The sequence below is a fragment of the Dendroctonus ponderosae genome, unplaced genomic scaffold (assembly GCF_020466585.1).
Source record: "Dendroctonus ponderosae isolate FM_Combo_2020 unplaced genomic scaffold, Dpon_F_20191213v2 Dpon_F_20191213_1, whole genome shotgun sequence".
Classification (NCBI taxonomy): Eukaryota; Metazoa; Arthropoda; class Insecta; order Coleoptera; family Curculionidae; genus Dendroctonus; species Dendroctonus ponderosae.
The window spans coordinates 55,040,602-55,061,616 of record NW_026017110.1 but is presented as its reverse complement, the minus strand read 5'-3'; the positions used below and the strand labels follow the sequence as shown (position 1 = coordinate 55,061,616).

General features: G+C 31.9%; 1 protein-coding gene across 4 annotated transcripts in view; it reads left to right on the top strand.

The window, feature by feature from the left end:
* LOC109537920 (tyrosine-protein phosphatase 99A) overlaps window positions 1-21,015 on the top strand; it is a 298,832-nt gene that overhangs the window by 160,464 nt on the left and 117,353 nt on the right. For all 4 annotated transcript variants that reach the window (XM_019904885.2, XM_048661512.1, XM_048661513.1 and 1 more), the window contains one exon: window positions 20,219-20,254. In XM_019904885.2, coding sequence (XP_019760444.2) covers window positions 20,219-20,254 — 36 coding nt within the window. The remainder of the gene's footprint in view (window positions 1-20,218; window positions 20,255-21,015) is intronic.

Below are 21,015 nucleotides of genomic sequence, written 5' to 3'. Positions count from 1 at the left end.
AACAAAATTTGCCCAAAAAATAATATGATAATCTAGGAATCGGATCTCAGGAATAAATTGTTTTACTGATATTCAATTTTCCGATCCTTTGTAGGCAAAGAAAAGTTTAATTCGGTTTTGTCTTTGTTCAGCTTTAAACTGACATCATGTGTTATATATTTCCCCCGACCTTCGCATACATATATTTTACTAATACATTGAGATAAAATAATCCTCGATTTAAAGAGTCGATTTTTGTGTTATTTTTTAAATTGACTGCCAGTTTCATATGCGAACGCTAAATAAACGGATTTAAGTGGTTGGCGATTTGTTTTTTATGTGTCCCTTTTGGTGCTTTCAATCAGTGAAAAGCGATTTAAATTTTTGTTTTAAGTGAGTTCGGCCGTTATCATGAAAATGAAGGAATTATTTATGTGGTAATTACCTGGAATGGACGTCAAAGAGAATATAAAATGAAAATAATACCAGTGGCCTCGACATTATATTAAATATTTGCTTTTGTTTTATTTTTCCGCTTGGCCAAATATGATTTGGGAAAAATTAATTTGTGCAAATGACAGAAGAATTGGAGTTATTAAAATGAAGACCTCGTAAAAAAATCTAGTTTGAAAATGCACAACTTCCTGACTTTCCTGTGATGAGTTGCTTACAGTAAACCTTTCACAGGGGAAATTTTATAACGCAATTGGAAAACAATTAGTTGCCGATACGAACCGTTTTTTGAAAAGTAATCATGTTTATTTATATCCTGGTAAAATATGAATTACAACTACCATTTCATAAAAGTTTTTTGGCAAATCAAGAAAAGTGAGAATTATTTTTCGTCTGGTCGCCTGGAAACTGTAGATTATTGCTTACGTTGAGAAAGCACGGAAAAGCCAATCAGTAAAACCATTTTACTGCCTTTAGAATACTTGTATTCCACTGCCAAGTCAATGGGAACCTAGTTACATAGCCATAACAACTGACTCTGCAACCAGAGTACCGAGAAGACACCAGGCATCAGCAGAATACCAAGAAGACACCAGGCATCAGCATTTGACGTGTCAGCAGTTGCGTTTACTTCATTTGGTTGTTATACATAATTCATTCATTCTTTGTAACCACCTTGTGGAATTAAGTAGTAAGCTTATTCGCTGTTAAAATTAAATAAAGCTTTTTAAAAACGGTTTCGTTAAATAAAGTTTTATAATTACCTTAAACTTTTTTCACATTAAAAAAATTTGGCATTGCATCAAAAAATTATTGTCATAATTTTTCTCCTATACAGGGTGTTTTTTTTTATGCTGAAACGCTGAAATATTTCGGAATTTAGTGATCGTACGAAAAAATGTTTTAAATAAGAAGTTAATATCTGGGAAGGGGAAGTTTATTTGTGTCACAAAAAAGCGCCTCCTTCGTTATTGTTCTGTGTTCCGTAATTCATTTCTAAGAGCTTTTTTCTTTTGACATACATTTTCTTATTTGTGCTCATAGTGCGCCGCCTATCAAAATCCAAGAAAACGGTTTAGATAAATTATTCTCACTTTTTAACGTACTGTTCGAATTTCCATTAAAATGTGGTGATTACCATTTGAAATTCTCAAGTTGGCCCCTGCCAAGCCTACAAGATCGAAGTAGCCGTTGTTTTTCTGACACGAATAAACTTTCCCCACCAGATATTAACTTCTTATTTGAAACACTTTTTCCTCGGATTACTCGTTTCCGAAATATTTAAGTGCTTCAAGATAAAAAAAAACCATCCTGTATATCAAATGCTTCTTCAGTTAAATTGAGTAAAAGGGACCACGAAATTTAATTTCATTGAATAATGGCTTTGAATAAGCTACTATCGATTTCATACATAAAAACAAACCTGTACACACAGCTAATGTTGAAAAACAAACTTTTGATTAATTTAGTTTGTTCGAATTCTCAAATAGAGCAGCTCATATAGTAACTCATCTGTAGTAGGTAAAACAGTTTACGATAGTAATTAGCAGACTAAAACAAAAATTTATTATTATTATTATTATTTATTTCCGTCACTTTTAGTTAGTTCATTTACAGTTTTTATTTCTCCATAACTTGCTTATGGTAATGTTTTTTTAAAATTAAACTGCTCTTAATCGTGGAGATTCACCATAAGATAAAAAATAACATGAAAATAACACACTTTTATTAAATGTTCGCATTTCGTCAACTAGTTGAGATCAGTGAGTATAAACAAATTCGGTCTCGCAATGTGTGTAACTGCATGTGTCTTGTTTATGTAAATGGGCCAATCTAGTCTACCGTAGAAACGCATGTGTTAACATGAAGTCAAAGCAAACCGTTTCAACACAAAGCGGTGCCTAATTATGGACAGGAATGGGACAAAATTGCAACGGAAGACTATAAGATATTTAGAAATCCGTATTATTGCCCCATGATGCAAATTCCTTTCAATGACAACCAATTAATTCATTATTAGGACAGATGGTAGTCACAGTGCTGTAAATCAATGACTATTAAGAATCCCCTTAATCGTGTTGTACCGCAAAGAGCTCCACTTTGGTAATGTAACAGTTGCGACTGCATTTTCGACTGCTAAATTGGACTTGATTCTGTTCAAGCTTAATACATTTTGAAGCTAATTAGGCTCAGTTGATTACTTTCTCTATATCTGAATATCAATAGTTGTCATTTGGGCTAATTTAATTTTGGATTGCGGAGGGAACAGTTGTTATAACTAGGGATATATTGTTGGAGATAAAGAGATTTAATTCAGTTCATATTGGAAAAATTACTAAAATTGTCAACAGCTTTTCTGGTACTCACGTTTACATCTTCAGACACAAAAACATCTGGTTATCTATATTTAGACATTCATATATTTTTCCTGGATGATGATCTTTCAATTATTACTAATGAAAACATTAACTGAAGTCTCTAATACCAGCATCAGACATTGTTAGTTGTCCGTATTTCAATTTCAAAAATGAAACACCGGCCCGAAATATAGTGGTTGCAGACGACCATACACGGTATGCAATAATGAAGTATCTTCCTAGCAGGAAATGAACAAAGTTAAAACGAACGTAAAAATATCGAGATGCCTGCCGTATTGATGAAACAAAGGGAACTCCACAATTATTTAAGACCATCAAATTCACACTAGCAAGCAAAGCATACGTGGATATTGATATAGCGTTGTTTTTGATTAACCTTTACTTATTCACCGATAGGATACTTGCCAAAAGATACTCAATGACTTTCGAAGCAAAAATAATGTATTTTTAAATGTAAACTATTTGACAACAATAAACCAAAAGTTTAAACAGCAGATTATTAAGAATTGTAATGAAAGGACCGAACATTTGGGTTGAATTCCGTGATAATCATTGGGACAATGATAATTATTCTAGACTATTGCATGACCCTGTTCTTGCATCTTCGCAAGTTTCAGTTTTCGATTATATTATTCCCCTTAGATTTGCACATTTTATGTATGTTTTTATTTGCCTTAAATATAGATAATTCAATTTGCTTCAATGTTAAGCCAATGTTGAAAACTTAATATTTGAACAGAACTGAGCAATATTTAAGTGTTGTTGTATTTGAGATTAGAGAAAATCTAGGAGAGATGGTGAAAAATTAAAAAAGTGCGTAAAAACTTAAAGGGAAATGTAATTTACTATATACAGTTAAGGTATACAGGGTCAGGTAGAACAATGCATGCAACTGAATCATGTTTCCCTTTTAAAAAATGTTTGAGAATAGAAAAAACGTTTTCTTTTCATCGTTAGCTATTTAAATTTTTAGAAAAAGTATATATAATTTAAGGAGGGATCAGACAAATCAAATCAAAAAATTAAAATTTCCTGGATCCTGAACTCTTAATCGTTGTAGGATTCAAATTAACCCTTTCTACGATCATTGATTATTAAAGTAGGTGATAAAAATGTCTAAAAGCACATATTTAGTCAGTTGGAGGGTTTTGACTATGTTTTATTTCAAATTTACAAATTAAGTTATTATAGCTGTAAATTTAAATTTTGCTAAAGGACTCATTTTTCTTTATTTTAAGCACTAGAAAAGAACGAAGAATAGGAAAATGTTTAGTTAAACTTTTTGAGTTGTCCACATTTGCATAGTATGCATTATTTACTTTCCCTCTACCCGTTTTTCATTTTTCGAACTGATCTTGTGTAAGATCTAACTGTATTACAACATCCAATAGTGTCGTACTACTAATGTGGTCCAAGGCGTCAATTTACATTGCAGTTGAAGTTCAACACGTCGCAATTTACTTTAATATAACAAAGAAAATTAGCATTTATCAAGACATAACTTCTGATGCTGTTAGCTACAAATTTAAAATAAACATTGGCTGCAAATACCCATTTTATATGCTAACGAAGCAAGACACCGTAAGAGCACTTATAAAACAGATATCCAGTATTGCTTCGGTTTCTGATTCAAGAGTTTTCTTTTAATCGGAATAAATATTTGCAAAAATCAAACAATGACAACTTAAAAAAAGTGAATACCTTAATATAAAGTGAAACTAGATAAGACTGTCGATATTTTTATCGGTATTGTTTATGCTTAAATCATTTCCTAAAATTTTAAGATTATGCAAATCTTTTAGCGATTCAAGTTTAACAATATGGTTTTCCTGATAAGATGTAAAAATGTGAATTGAGCTAAATATTTTTCTATGCTTTACTTGCTTTTGAAAGGCACAAAGCCCTTCCAGGATAAAGCACTTTATATTTCAATATTGCCAGTGATTTGCACTGTAGCGCTTGGCTTTTTGTATGTGGAAATGGTTTATATTAACAATATCAGGCAAAATCTTTCAATAGGATTGAGCTTTTTCCAGTTTTCAAGCTTAATTCTGAAAATTGAGCACAATGGATTGGGACTGTTACAATATTAAAGTGACACTGAAAGAACTGAGAATAATGATAACACGCTCTTCGTTACGTTCGATTTAGCAAACTATTCAATTATTCACAGATTCTGATCAATCAAACTGCCATTTTTACAAGGAATGTTTTTTAGCACTGCGTGTCGAAAAACGTGAGAAAGCAACCTACAATCTTAATTGTATTGAACGAAAGTTGCTCTAAAAACTTAAGAAATATAAAATGTTCGACAAATAACGCGTTGTCTTCCAAATTGCCGAATAACTAGAAATAACTCCACTGTAAAATGTTTCGCTAAAATACAAATACGTTTATATTTTGTAATGGGCATTATAGTTATATCAAACCGAGCGTTTTCGGCTTTAGCAGGCCATCATGAGGGCTTTCCGTCCAACATGGTACATGCAAAAACAATTATACAAAGAAAAGCAGCTGACATGGGAGAGAAATATTATCACAAAGTAAAGCGAACCTCACGCAATAACACATTCAGGTCGCACGGAAGAGGGACCAGAAACATAAAGGGCAGCCACAGCTTTGCTCCTATACAATTTATAGAATATCAGCAAAATATTCACAAAATAGGAAAAAGCAACAAATTCATCAAGATGTACGCATAGAGTAATGAAATCAGAATATTTTCTTTAGGATACGTAAGCCACTAGGCGAAGTGAAAAAAAATATGTAATTTATTTTGGAAACTGAATGTGAAATACTGATTTTAGTTATCTACATTTTGCAATTTTCATGCATTTTCAAATTCGAACATGAACTTTACTGCTTTTACTTTTTAACTAATATCACTCCTCTGATTTTGATGATTTTCTGTGGTACACTCTGCAAATATTTTAACAATTTTTTGTATACAAATTGACCTGAAAAATCAATAGTGAACAAATGGTATAATAAAATGTTCAATAATCTATTATGTTTTATGTGGCCAAATATTGCAAATCAGAAAAATCGTATGAAAGGGATGAAATATTCAATTTTAATCAACATAATTTGTCAAATTTCAGGATATTTGTTAAAAATCTATTGGTTAAATCAGCGTGTCTGACTGTTTATCTGAATCATAGCACAATTTTAGAGCATTTCCGCAAACGTTTGTAAAGTTGACCTAATTGTAAAAACCATATTTGTCATCATGTTACAAGAACTCAATACAGTAGCAAATATCAATTTGGTTGTCTATTTGCGGATTAAAAGAGAAATGAATGCTGAGCTCGCTTTTTCGTGTTTTCGAAAAAATATTTGTAATTTTGTTTTTCATAAAGCCGCTTCATGAGATTAAACAAATCACGTAATATGTCATGGTTTATTAAAAAATCACCGCTTGTGTTTAACGATTGAATCTGAGCTCACAATTTCGGAATTATCATTGGTCAGCTTACCCATTCAGCCGGCTAATAATTGCTTTCCGAGCGGCTAATGAAATGCCAAACAGCAATTTTTATTTCAACTGGAATAAACTAATAACAAGCCTAAATATTTCAGCAGCCTACTGCTATTTAACCCTTTGCAGAAGTTTGTTTGATTGATTCTGAAATGTTTGCTTTCAGATACATTTTGGACTGGTGAGATAATGATATGATGTATAATAATGTAATGCATGATGCAAGTTTTTTATAACACTCGTATGTTTTAATAATAATAGTAATAGCATCTTTATTTTGAAAGTATGAGGATATACATACAACAAAATAACGTCAGGATATAACAATAACTTAATGATTGTTTATGCTACATAATATTCCTGTATTGGATATGGTTCTATTTCTAAAGTAATTTAAAAATATTGTTTTTAGCACTTTCAGACTGACAGCTTCTTTTATATACATAGGCAAAGCGTTATATATCTTAATACATTGCTAATATGGACCTTTTTCGTAAATATTTAATCTATGTTTTGGATATATGTAATATAAAGTTCTGGTTGGATGCCTTGCCTGTGGCAAACGTTTCTCAAATAGATTTATATTTCCAAACAAAAACAATGTCCATTCCTGAATATAAATGCCAAAAATTATAAGAAATCCCATTTGTCTAAACTTTCTTCTACACGATTCTCTATAAATCATATTACATATTAACCGCAATACCCTTTTCTCACACACCAATATTCTATTAAGATCTCGACAATTACCATAAATTATCACACAGTACCTTATTAATGATTCAAAATTAGCAAAAAATTTAATTTTTATGATATCCACATTAACATGTTTATTAATTATTTTTATTGTATAACGCACTTTGTTAAGTTTACTTACTAAATACTGTATTGGTTGACCCCAGGATAGAATATCATCGAGTAATATGCCTAGAAATTTAACATTGCTTTGAAGTTTTACCTTGTGTTTGTTTATTTCTATACTTCCATATGAACGATTCATCTTTAAAAATTAATTAAATCAGAAACTTCCCGATTTTAATTAAATTGTCCGGTCAATTATAGTTTGAAAGTTGCTAGTGATCATAAAAGATGACACAAAATCCCTTAAACAGAGACAAACTACTTTGAACTTAAACGGCAAGTATGACTTTTGAGTGAAAACGCTTCCGTTAGCTTTTGTTGCTGAAACTGCTCGCCAGCTTTCGAAGTTACCTAAGTGATATTGACATATCTTAGTAAGGGATTATTTGCGCTGTTGCTAATGTAATTATACGTAATTTATTTTAAGTAAATTGTTAACTAATTGTTATTTTTATGTTTAAGCATTTATCGAACCAAAGCAAAATTTTATTGAACTGTTAGTTTCGTTTGAAATTAATTCACTGGGCGCCGCTCACGACTTTTTTCATATCAATCCCTTTAAAACTGGAGTTGAGAATTTAGCTTTACTGATTGTTAGGGGTAAAAATTAATATAAAAGTATTCATCCATTCAAGCCATCAGTATAGTTTGAAAAACACACCAAGTCGTCGTTTTTACTGTTTTTGTGTAAATGTTACAACAATAATTTATTATTGCAAAAGCAACAACTTTTATTGCAGTTTCAGATCATAGTTTCAATACAATAACGTATTAATCTGCTTGGTGGCTTTAGTCGGTTTTAAATACTTGATGCTACTAAATATGCAATATTTTTCTTGATGTTAGAATAAATCTCAATGAGCATGTACAATATTTTCCAAGGAAAGAAGATATTTTAGGGGCGGACATTTCGGATTTTACCCATTAAATAATGCCCACTAATTCATTTTAGTAGCGTAGTTTTAGAAAAATAAGATAAGATAAGATAAGAAGTTTGCCACATAGCACGTTTCAAAGAATGTGAGCATAAACTACCAAGAGAAAGTTTAGTGGGGTCACTTCTTGTGTTTGAAGGTGGTAAACGATGTTGAAGTTAAATACTTCGCTGGAACTTACGGTGTCTTACAACTTACTTACGTTTCGGTGGGTAAATATCTCCAGCTGTCGTTAAAAATTTACAACTATCATTGCTCACTTAGAAATGGTTAAATATACCCAACTACAACCAAAAATTTTGTTATTAGTGAACATATTTTGTTAATTCTGTCATCAGGTCTAAGAAAGGATTACCACTTAGGTATAGCTTTGGGAAAGCGCCTTTCCTTTTACAAGTATGTAAATATATACCTATTGCTTCACTGGTATTCCTATGGCTGATAAGCATTTTTGCACTTTTGTAATGTTTAAACTTTAAACTGAAGTAAAACTTGAATAACAGATAAAAGAAAATGGTTCTAGCTAAGCTAACGAGAAGTGTGATTGATTAATTTCTATTTTATACATTTTTTGAATGACCCCCTTTTCAATCTAAATTGTCATGTTTTTTTCAAAGCATTACATTCCGGGAATAATTGCCGGACTTTAAGTCAGCAGTTATAAGTACCTCTGTATATACTTTTTTGGTGTGAAATACCTTAAGATAAGCTCACCAAAAGAAGATAGAACTCGGTGAGTTAGACAGAACGACAACAAGAAGAAAGATTAATTCCTTTGATTTCCGTAACAAGATCAAAAGATATATATAAAGTTTTAGCAATTTTGAGAGGCAGCACGAACCTGCTATAAATGAGAAAATAGTGAAGAGGTAAATTTTTTAACAGAGCTAGGTATAAAAAAATAATTTTAAGCTATTTAAAATTTGGAAAATTATTGAAGGCATTTTATAGTCTAGATCTAGTCTGATTAATTTCCTTTTCTGAATTCAAATCTATCCTGTTGACAGTTTTGAATACAGTGTTTATTTTCACGGTGCTATTTATGGTTTGCTTAAAATATTTACAGATTTATGTCGCCTGGTTTTTATCCTACTTTAGAAGGTCCAAGTGAAACTTTGTGTGAAGTTTTTACGTTTTTACTCGGTTGGTGTGAAACTCCACTCGGCAGCCAAATAAATTATTATTAAGCCTTGAAGCGGTGAGATTTTGTTTCCTTTTAAATAATTCTTTATCAGCCAGGCTATATTCTTAAAAGCTTTAGCGGCTTTAAAATGACGGTAATGTAATACCGAATACTGGGTTTCCCTGGATATCATGCTATGCTTGCAATTATTATATTATGTGAAGTTACGGCGCGGATTAAAGTTGGTTTTGAAAGGCGAACACGCTATATTCTAAACTATAATTTGCAAATTGTTCACTAAAATTCTAACGTGTACAAGGCATATGGCTCAACTATCAGCAACACTAATACTAGATATACGATAGCAATTTATTCAAGGTTTACGCTGATGCTAATTAAATTTCTGTTTTATTTTCGGGTTTGAGAACCATCGACAAAGTGATTAATAGCATACATAACAACTTAGAATAAATAGATAAGTGTGTGTTCTTGGAAAATTATGTCACGCATGTCATTTACTTCAAATGTTGTGAGTTGTGAATATTTGTACTTCTTTTGTTTGTTTTCATTTTTACTTTAGTGTGTCTGGTGCTTCCTGTTGCGTTTTCATAGCTGTTACATCGTCTCATATCAAACCACGGTTAGTAGGAATTTTGATGGGTTCTGTGCTGGATGGTAATGAACCTATCGTGTAGCAAATACGCTCAAATTATAGTGTTTAAAAATGTATCTAATGACATTTCTAGCAACTAGTGAATTCAAGTTATTAATCAGACAGTATTAGGCAAGCGCTTTCAATGCTATTATTGTATATTTAAATTTTTGATACGAAAAATAGTTAAGGGCTCGAATTAACCAACACTAGTCATATCATTTCAGTTCGATTACTGGAAGATATTCACTGGGAAATATTTTCAATTTACAGTCATGTTCAATAATGGTTTTTAATCACATATAGAATCTAAACATTCAAATTGAATATAGAAACACTGTTCTATGGAAGCTGAGTCGTTCGAATCACCAGTTTACAATCGAATGGATATAAAATCAGGATAGAAAGCAGTAGAACTGGAATTCCGATCAAAAAGTAAAAAAATGCAGTTATTATCGATCGCTAATACACACCATGTTCTTTGTGCTTGGACTGTAATGTGTGGCATTATTGCTTATTCCGCAACAAAGGCTACCTCCCAAACATTCCTTTATTTGAAATATATTGCAATATGCGGTTAATGCAGCATTTCAGTTCATGGCATTTACCAAAGAAAAACAGAAAAAATATCAATGGAAAATTGCAAAATTATATATGAAAATGTTAAAGGGGAAGTTGATGCATTTAGCTGCGTAAACAATCCAGATCACATAACTGGCCTCTAACACATATCACGTGAAATGTTGTGAATATGTTGTGAATTTTTAACGTTTACACCAAATAAAAACAGAGTACCCTAAACGCTTTCTTCAATTTTATTTTGTGGAACGACAATTTTGTATGAATCTTGTAACTCATCTCAGCTTTGAAGCTTGAACCAAATAATCTAATTTTAAGCTTATTTACCCTGTAAGTGTAAAGTACAACATTTGACGCAATCCTCCAAATCCAGTATTCGTGGCAAATAAATCCAGTGTGGTTCATCTATGGATGCAAATCTACCGTAAAAGATATTGATGTCAAGTCACGTGGCTAAATTGTCACGTATACTCGGGAACACGACTGCATGGAATATAGGCCAGGCTTAATTGCCTCAACGTAGCTTTACATTTATAAAGGGAGGGTCAATGGAATCGAAAATATCGATTTATTTAGCTGATTGATTTCCTATAAAATGCTGTTTTAATCTATCTTAATTAAACTAACTAGGACACAGTCGAAGTCGTAGAATTCTTTCATCCCTTTTCCGAAACTCAGTGAGAACAGTTTAGGAGAGCCAAATAAAGACGACCCTCTGATGATAATGGAAAGAGTATTTGTTATCTTCTAACTATCCCTGAACGCCCTTGGGGAAATAAAGCTGTCCACTCACTTTTCAGCCACCCAGGAATAATCTGATTTCAAGGTACTAAAAAAATGTTTCTTTTAAAACCCCACAAACATCTTCGTATTTTCTCGAAAAACAATTAATACGTTTTGTACTTCCCGCAGTTTCTTTTCTAAAGCGCCTATTAACACTTTTACGTTCATAGTTGAAAATCGTTGTTTAGCTTCTGGCGTCTGTAGCTTATACAATGTAATCCGGCAGATTACATTTTACATATTGCCATTTCTTTCGGGGCAACATTCACTGTTGCAAGAATGTCAATTACATACGAAAATTGCTTTTTAAATTAAGAATGAAATTAGGCACAATATGAAGGCTTTAACCTCGTAAAATAACCGGTTAGCAAACACCTTCCATTGATTGAGATGTAGCTGCAAATAATTCACTCGATGGTATCACATATTCACCACTCAAGTATATCTGCAGAATGAATATCTACCTACCTACCTAAATGTTTTTTTAAGACAATAATATTTAAGTCTTAATACTACTTCCATATTTCGATATGCTGCAGCTACTCCAATTTCTTTACGATATATTTCTTTCAAGCACTTTTCTTGCTGGTATTACTTTAAACCCGCTATATTTATCCCATCCCTTTCCTTTTTAACTTTCCACACAAAGTATTGTTGTTGTAGTATTTAATCCAAATCCAATGTTCCAATGCTTAATAAACTTTTACCGCACCATGAGTGGTACTGGCAAAACTACTGGATGGTACGACGAGTTGGCATCTTATAGATCGCACTCTGCTAAAGTCAAATCTTTCCTATTATCAGGTGAAGCAGCAATAAATAAAAAGCTGCATTGAAACATACGTACAATAATTAAAGGACGAGTATATTCGATTCGATTTGAAGTATATGCAAGTGAAAGTTTCGTAAAAATATTGTCGGAAAAAGCATTTCACAGATGATCAGAGACGTTGTTTCAACCCACATAGATTTTATATATAAATTACTGATGAAATTGAACAGTCTAGTGGAAATGGACCGTTTGGAACGACAAAATGCAACAAAAGCCCTTTGAATTGCGGTCCGATTGGGAAAAGGGATATGTTGTAATTGAAAATGTACGTCAGGAACAACCGATAGGTTTAAACATCTGCATAATAAATCAACGACGTATGAATCCAATTTGGATAGCCTGTTTTATATTAGCAAGCAAATATGACTTTTGAATATCAGAACTATTATTTGAAAGAAAAATCGTTACAACTAAGTTATAACGCTTTATATATTGTTAAATGTACCAATTGGACCGTGAGTTATATTAATTTCAAAAGTAAATTCGAGAGTGCACGCGATGAACAATAGAAAGTTCGTTTCGAGAGATATATTAGCATTTTAATTAAAGCTGCCGTGCGCCAAAAGTTTGAGAGCAAATTTGCAGAACTTTAAAGGAAATTAAGATTTAAAATGAAATGAGGTGTAGTCCTATATTTACTTTCAAAGTTGCACTGATTGAAGATATTTGTTTCCTCAAGAACTGCTTAAAAATTTTCCAACTTTCAGCCAGGCAACGATTCGCATCGAAATATTTTTTCATCACTTCGAAGTTCTAAGAGAAAAACTTACAAGAAACCAATATTTGTTTCCACAGTAGTATTACCTTCAGTATAAATTTTTAACCACTACGAAAAGTCTGCGATCCTATTAAGTATCTACTAATTACGTAATAGAGTCTTAACAAAGTTTTCTTCTTTTAATGGGTTCTGTGGCAGCAAAATAGTACTTATAGGATCAAATAAATGCATCAATATATAAACGTCGATTTGAATATATCAGGACGAGATCCATAGACAAATCGAAATGGATTTAAATGAATTGAACTAAACTCGAAAGCTTCTGATTCTGTCTTACGCTTTCAGTCGTCTCAACTTTTTATATAAGTTAAAAATGAAAATGTGAACAGAAATAAAAGTTAAATCATGTTTTCTATAAACCTAAAGTTATGCATTGAACACGCTGCTTGAAAGCTTCTGGGTAAATCTCTCTAAATAATCCGGGTTTCATCAAAACTAAATGGATGGAGGATGTTTATAATATTGAATATATGATCGGAGACAACCATTTTTTAGGTATGTGAAATATAATAATAGAATAAAATTAAATGCGTAATCTGAGCGATCCAGATTAAAATCGTAATAGCTTCAGAAAATCTTAAAATGATGCTCATTTTTGTGGTAAACTGTAAAACAACAAAAATTCTGGTAGTTAGTAAAGTGTCAGAAATTTTAGTCAATATCTTATAAATAACGTGAACTCTAGAAAAAAATTAAAGCTTGGAAATTTCAAAACAAATCAGGCAAAGGTGGCGTGCAGCTGTTTCGATATCCAACAACATGGAAATGGTGCCTAAGTATTTGAATTCCAAATTGTACTTCTGCTGGATCACCAATTCAAAAAGTAAAGTATTGGAAAAAAATCGGGAAAAAACGTCTATTTCGTCGCCTTTTATTAATCGTCAGCAATCAGTTTATACCCGTCTGAACATTATTTTTGAGAATTCCTTCGGCTTCTGAAGTTATGAAGAACAAAGCTGGGTTCCTGTGCACATACATTAGCCAAACGAGGCAAGGGAACCAAAATGGCACATAATAAACGAAGTATCAGACTCCAGAAACAGTATGAATTTCTGCCACACATTTCTGCTTCGTGTAATAAAACCTGTATGTAGTAGCTTTCAAATTATGGAACATTCAGAAAACCTAATTGCCAATACTGATATTGGAAATAGATGAAAATTTATTCAAAACTTCTAATTTTGATGTTCTAGAATCTCCAAATTTATTATCAGAGTGAGCAGCCTACTTCCATTCAAAGTTCATCATTATTTGAATATCGCTCAAAGACAGATCATATATTTCAAAGCGATTGATTAAAAATTAAACATTTATTGCCGTGAAAGAATTTGTGTAACAGATAAATGTTCACTTTATGTGCTACTCAAATACTCAACTTTTATGGCGTTATCAATAAAATAATATAAGAGGTTCGATAGGAAATGGATCATTCGGTAGCAAACTGCATCATTTCTTGAGAAGTAATAGCAATAAGGGTATATAAAAAAGGCTTTAGACATTCATTAGACTCAGGTTTGGGCGATGGCTGCAATAAAACGTGTATTTTGATATACAAAAATTTTAATTTTTTTATGAAACAGAAATATTAGGTGCTTAGGTGAAAGTCAGCTTAATACTACTGCTGGAAAGCATAGAATTAGCTTTATTGATGTAAACAAAATGAAATAGTAATCTGAAATAATTTTATTGGAAAATACGGCAAATGTTAACGCATGCAGATCAAAACATTTCGTATTCTACATTCGAGGTCAGATAATACCGTTTGGAATAGAAGTTTTACACTAGTAGATTCAATCGATTTTCATTAAAAGGTTTCGATTTGTTCAAATTGGAAGTCATCGAGGGGAGACTTATCCCAGGATAAGGTAATTTGAAACATTATAAATAGTGCTTATGTTTGCTCAAAACAGATTACATTTTAGACAAAGTAGGCGCTTAGGGTGTAATTTTCGTTATTTGATAACAAAAGGTTGTTAGTTGAACGCTGACGTTGGATTCTAGATTAGACGTGAAGTTAATAATGCTATCACGCACATACTGCAAGCGTCTTAACGTTGTAAATATAAGGCATTTATTATAGGTTAATGTTGACTTGCTTTACGCGAAGGTGAGTTGTAATTTGACTGCTTATAGTTCCACATGACTTTTTCTCGTAATTGGAAGTTATAGTTTTGGTCAATAATTTTTTTGAAAAAATAATTATATGTTGTTCTAATTGTATGAAATTTGCTCCAAAAGTTCTGGAAATAACCGACTAAGCTAATTATACAGTGATTTCTTTTTACTATTTGTTTTCGGTCTGAGCGTTAATTTGAAAAGTTCCAAATAAAGGCTTTGTCATTAGTTCAAACGACGAAAACTTTTGACACATCGGAAAGTACATGTTATTAAATGGGGTATTTAGGGTTAGAGTGGCGTTACCCACAAAATTCTCATATTTGTTAGTTAACACGAAGTAAATGCCCTTTATTCAAACTTTCTGGTTTTGAATGTTTAATGCAGCATAATGGTCAACGTTTCTAATACCTCTGGCTTAGATAGGTTGCTGATGTTTCTTAATAGTCAACGAGTTAAATTGACTACAGAATATAGCTGAAATTTTAACTAGAATAACTTAAAAATACAATGCAAAGAATTTCAAACATATAGAACAAATGAAAGAAAGTGCATTCATTTTATTAAATCAATATAATTGGGTTACCTACTCCATGTTCACTTAATTTGAACCACTAAATCATTAAATTTCAAAATTTTTAATTAATTTTGTTTACTTTTTTTAAACAAGAAGGGTCAAGTGAAACCCCTAAAATATACAAATTTGGAGGAAAACCAAAACTCAGAGTAATTTTTTACAGATTTTTAGTCATTTTGCCTTGTGTGACCATTCATTAATATACCCTTTCTTGGGTATCTTTTGAGAACGATAGATTTGCTTTATTCTAATTTCTTTACTAATTGGATTTTTTTCTCACAGCTTGTACTTGCAGGAACGGCTTGTGCGTAAGCTCCAGGCTCTTGACTGCCTTCTCAAACATAATTTGTTCTTTATTGTGAAACAGTGGCACTCTTTATCAATACGTGATAGAAAAAGTGTGGAAATTCTGTCTACGACAAAAATGTTCATGCAAAATATCCAAGAAAAAGGATTTGAAAAAATAAAGAATCATGTGGAAAAGTGAACATATTGCCTTCTTAAAGAATCTTCCCAAGTTTTTTATGCGCTTTGATAACAGGGTCAATAAGAAAACGTAAAAATATTTAGACAAATCATGGAAAATTGCCATTAGTCTTTAGGTCACACATGATATTTAAACCCAATGCAACAAGAAAATTCCTGGCAAGCTTCTTGAATTCATTCAACTGTAAAATCCCTTGAAATGAGTTAATGTTTAAATTTAGGGCTTTTAAGAATACAATGGTTTTTTATTTAAGATCAAGCTCAGTTGAGCTCGACTTTCGCATTGGTAACTTCACATTGGTTTATTTTACTCGCTGATACCTGTGAGTTATTCATAAGGGAATTTCTTCGCTAAGAGATTATCAAAAGAGTACTAGACACACATTTTTGATCGATTCATGCAAGTTAACCTCCCAAAATATGTGATCTAAATGATCAAGGTGTACCTATTCATCAGAATTAATAACAATTAACATTAAAGATATTGTCTTTATTATGACTAAAAGCATTATCGGGACGTTGTTTTTTGGTCGATATTACAAGTAGTTTTGTTTCACTATACAAAAGCCGTTAATGCTTCCAAAATAATTGTCGGCTATCTAATACGGTTATGATTTGGAAATTAGAAACAAAAGACTGGCACGAATGATTTACAACGTAGAAGCGTTATTAATTTTTACTAAATTGCGTTGACAGCATTTGTACTTGGTGGGTTTAATTGAAAATTGGAAAATTCCGCACACAACAATGGACAGGAGCGCACAGCGGGTTTTTGTATGGATTAATACAGTGACTGATATATTACCAGCGAAAACTAATTATACTAGATGTAGCAAAACAGATTTCTTTAACTAATTAATGCTCCCAACTGAGCCTCATGGTTTTATTTTTAGTTCAAGGCGATGCAATTAATTTATTTTCTTCTTATATTGTTCCTTTCATGATCGATATTTCCACCTACCACCAAAGTAAAAATAAAATTGTTACAAAGATTAATTGGGCGATTAATGCAACCAGTCCTTAAAAGGAAAATTACTTGGGGATCAGGCTGAATTTAGTTGGGCATACTGTTACGTATGTTAGTAGAAATAAATTGGAAGGCGATTAATTTTACCTACTCACAGAAATATATGAGGACTAGTCGTATAATAGTCAGTGTAAGTGCACCGGATTCGACTTTCATCAATTCTTCGGACATTAACCATTTACTGTTCCAACCGGTTTCAGTATAACTAAAAAACATGGTAGGGACTTAAAAATTGTCTTTCGTGTTAGGGTAGCTTTCTACCAGATTTATGAAAACAAACTTACAACAGCAAACTAGCAAATCAAAAAAGACACGAAAATGAATAGTAAAATCGCCTTATGTAAATCTGCAGTAAACTTTCGCATTTCTATTTAAATTCAAGTCGTTTTGCTGCATACATAGTTCAACAGACCTTCGTATGCCAACTAGAAAGGGGTTTGCCTTGAGTAGTTAGGGGTGTTGGACATTAGAATAATTCACATCTTACTCGTGGCTTCGTTGACGCCTTTATTTCTATCAATAACTACATCTAGTTTTTAGTCAATGTAATTAATTCGGAAATAATAATGTTGCTGAAGGAAAATAATTATACTATCACATACATCCCATCATTACATTGCATCACAAGCATATTTGAACTGAAATGTTAAAAATTCAAAGTGAATTTTAAAAATAGTAGTGCTAGTAGTAGTGATTAGATTGTTGCAGAAAAAGAAATAAAATTGCAAAACTTGGAAAGTGTTTTCAGTATAAAGTGGAAAACAAAATGTGTACATTTAATTTGAGGTGAGCAATGTTAAGAACAAAAACTCTTCCTGTTTAATCAATTTTGCTTATATTCCAGTAACAAATAGCATCATTGTAAGGAGGCAAATTTTTTTTAACTCAAATTTATGCAGTTGCTGACTGAGTTAAATTTTTAAATTTATTTCCATATAGGTAAACCTTTTCATACAAAAAATAATGCATATTTTCAAGTGGCCTTAGTAAATATAAAATAATAAATAATAAGTCCTTTATAGACTCCAAAATATCAACAGAACAATATAATATCGATAAATTTTACATAGCTATAACCAACCAACCAATGCGCTTGGAATAAAATTTTAGGATTTATTCAGTACAATATTGAATTATTTTGGTTAGTCGAAAATAAAATTCGGCTGACGGATTTTTGTAACCGTCCGACCGACGCGTACATAACATAATTTGTGCAATAACAGGGGTTGTTTTATTACAACTTAAAACTTGCAATGAGTATAGCATAGCTTTCAGCTCAAATCCACGTGTTCTAACCTAATTCAAAGCAAAATGTGCCTTATTGCCACAGAAACATTTCCCAATTTTATGGACAAAGCGAGCAAAAACAAAATACTCAATGGTCAAAAAGTGAAACGGAAGTTAATATCACTAATATTTCATTATTAATTGTATTTATTCAATCATAAAGTTCTTAAATATTTTGGGAACGTCAACCTAGATCTTCATCCTAGCAACATGTTACCAATGATGATTATAACATTTATTAGGTACTACAATAACTGGAATAATCAGATCACAATTAATAACATAATAACAATAAACTAAAAAAAAAAATAATTGAATACACTTCTGATCAATTTATCCGATTTAGTGAAGCGTAATGTGCAGGCTTGAATAATATACGACTAAGTTTTTTTCTGTAAATTAAAGCAATAGCAATGAAACAAAATCTTGCGTCAAATTAATGAGGCCTCTACGGTCGGTCCAAGATCTAAGTGTCGATCGCAAAGTTTACGCAAGTTACAAGTTTTCGAAATTCGCAATTTTCTTCAGTGTCTCTGTCTGATGGTGGTTGTCTAGGTGTTTGAACGTCCCAATAGTTTCCCTTGAATCTTTTGCAAATATGTGATGTGTTTGATCCAAAGGACATTACTTTGTGGCATTCCAAAAGTGCCTGTTCAGCCGCAGTTCATTTTTTCGCCTGTCATGTTATTTCCTATTTGAAAAACTTAACTATTTTGAGATAATTTTGGTCACTTGGTAAAATTTGCTGTTATCTCTTATATTCCTAGTAACTATAAATTAGCTACTAAAGCAACAAATTGATGCGTTCTCAAAAGTGTATTTCAGGACTAAATGGCGCAAATGAATCAAATCTGTTCTTTGCTTAGATTTCATAGCACGATGATGCAAACCTGCGACCAGAGCTAGCAACCAAATCTCCTAAAGCATTGTTCCAAATAAATTTAAATTTTCTTCTTTATGGGAAACAAAACAAGCTTTTACCATAATTGCATGCAAATGATAGGAGTAGGAGTTTGCTGAACACTCATTATTACCTAACCATTTAGTACCAATTATGTACATACAATTTTATGATTGCATTATTTCAAATCGTTTTAGTCGTGCTTGTACTGAATTCTATATTACCTATTGGTGAAGATAGGTCTCCGAGAACAATTGGGAGTGCTATGCTGTATAGCGTGTTTTCTAAGGGCCGGTGCGTCGTTCTCTATAATTTTAGCTTCGGCTTGAGAGGTCTAGTCGGTTTAAGGGCCTGCTGCTCCGCTTCCTTCTTTTGAGTAGTGTTCCTAACTAAATTAACCTAACGCACACTTCACTATCTGAAACTAACATTATCTTTGCCTATGAATTCAATTTGTAAACATATTAGGTAGTATGGGCTTTAAAAATGAGCATTAAATATTAAAAAAAGGTTATATTTATGGCACACTGTTCAAATTTTGGTAGTAGTGACGAGCGGTTGAGGTAGGCCATACTCTAAATATTGTACGGCATTGCGAACAATTCTATTTTCCAAACCCCCTGCCTCAATAAAAGTTTTCCATATATTGTAGCCTAGCATAGATACGATTATCAACTATGTAGTGTGTTTGGAACGGCAAAGAAATTCAACATCATGTATGATTCTCACATCTTAACAATCTCTAACCAGTCCGCTTAAGGTGTCACCATGCGATGCGTGTTAGCTATATAGGCATATAATTGTGTATAGTGTGCTCGAAAACAGCTAGAAATTACGTAATCTGATAAAAACTTAAGTTCCATTAACTGAACAGGAGAAAGATTAATTGAGGATACAGAAACACGTTTTAATGTTTTAATTTTTGGGTATATTTCAGCTGCATTATTTTTACTGCATTTATTTATTAAACTAAAATCAATTATTTCTGTTTCAGGAAGCATATAGAGAAACCAGATCTGGAAGAAGACAGGTAAGTGAAATCACTTTATCTCTTATCAACAATAAGTCAGATATCCGGATAGTTAAGGCCTTTCGGTTTAATCGATTTCACCGGAAATTGATGTTTTATTTGGCCTTTTAACCCTCATAGCATACCAACAAATACATAGTATTTTACTGGAAAAAGTATTCTTACTGAACGTACCAAGATATGAAGAGTTTATCATTGAACGCAAACGTGTAACTGATCGGTATTATAGGATTATATTTTTAAATTAATTAAGTTATAGACAATATTTAATTACTATATTTAAACATCTCTTTTAAACTAATTGCAGTAAAAGATGTTTTTACCGAATTGGAATAAAAGTGAGTCACAATCCAAATAATCTCTTAATTATAATAACAGTAAAATTATTTTAATGTCCCAATCATGCAAAACAAAAGCAAATTGGAAATAGCGGTAGGACTTATATACATTTTAAATTCCTGGATCTATTATTACAGCCACATCAATAATAATTTACACTACTTCTAGCTCTAGATCCTTAGTGGAAAATGTGTACACAGTAGAGCAATGTATGAATATTGAGAAAAATCCATATAAGTAATCACTTTTTCAATCATTCTCACTTATTTAAAGGATCTATTTAATTTCCATCTCTAATGGCTATAAAATACAGTTTCTGGCGTCCCAAATTTCGCAATTTGAACCAATGTAAATACTTATCAACGGGCAAATGCTTAAAAATAAGCTTCAATTAAACAAAAAATCTGAGACTTTTAACTGCA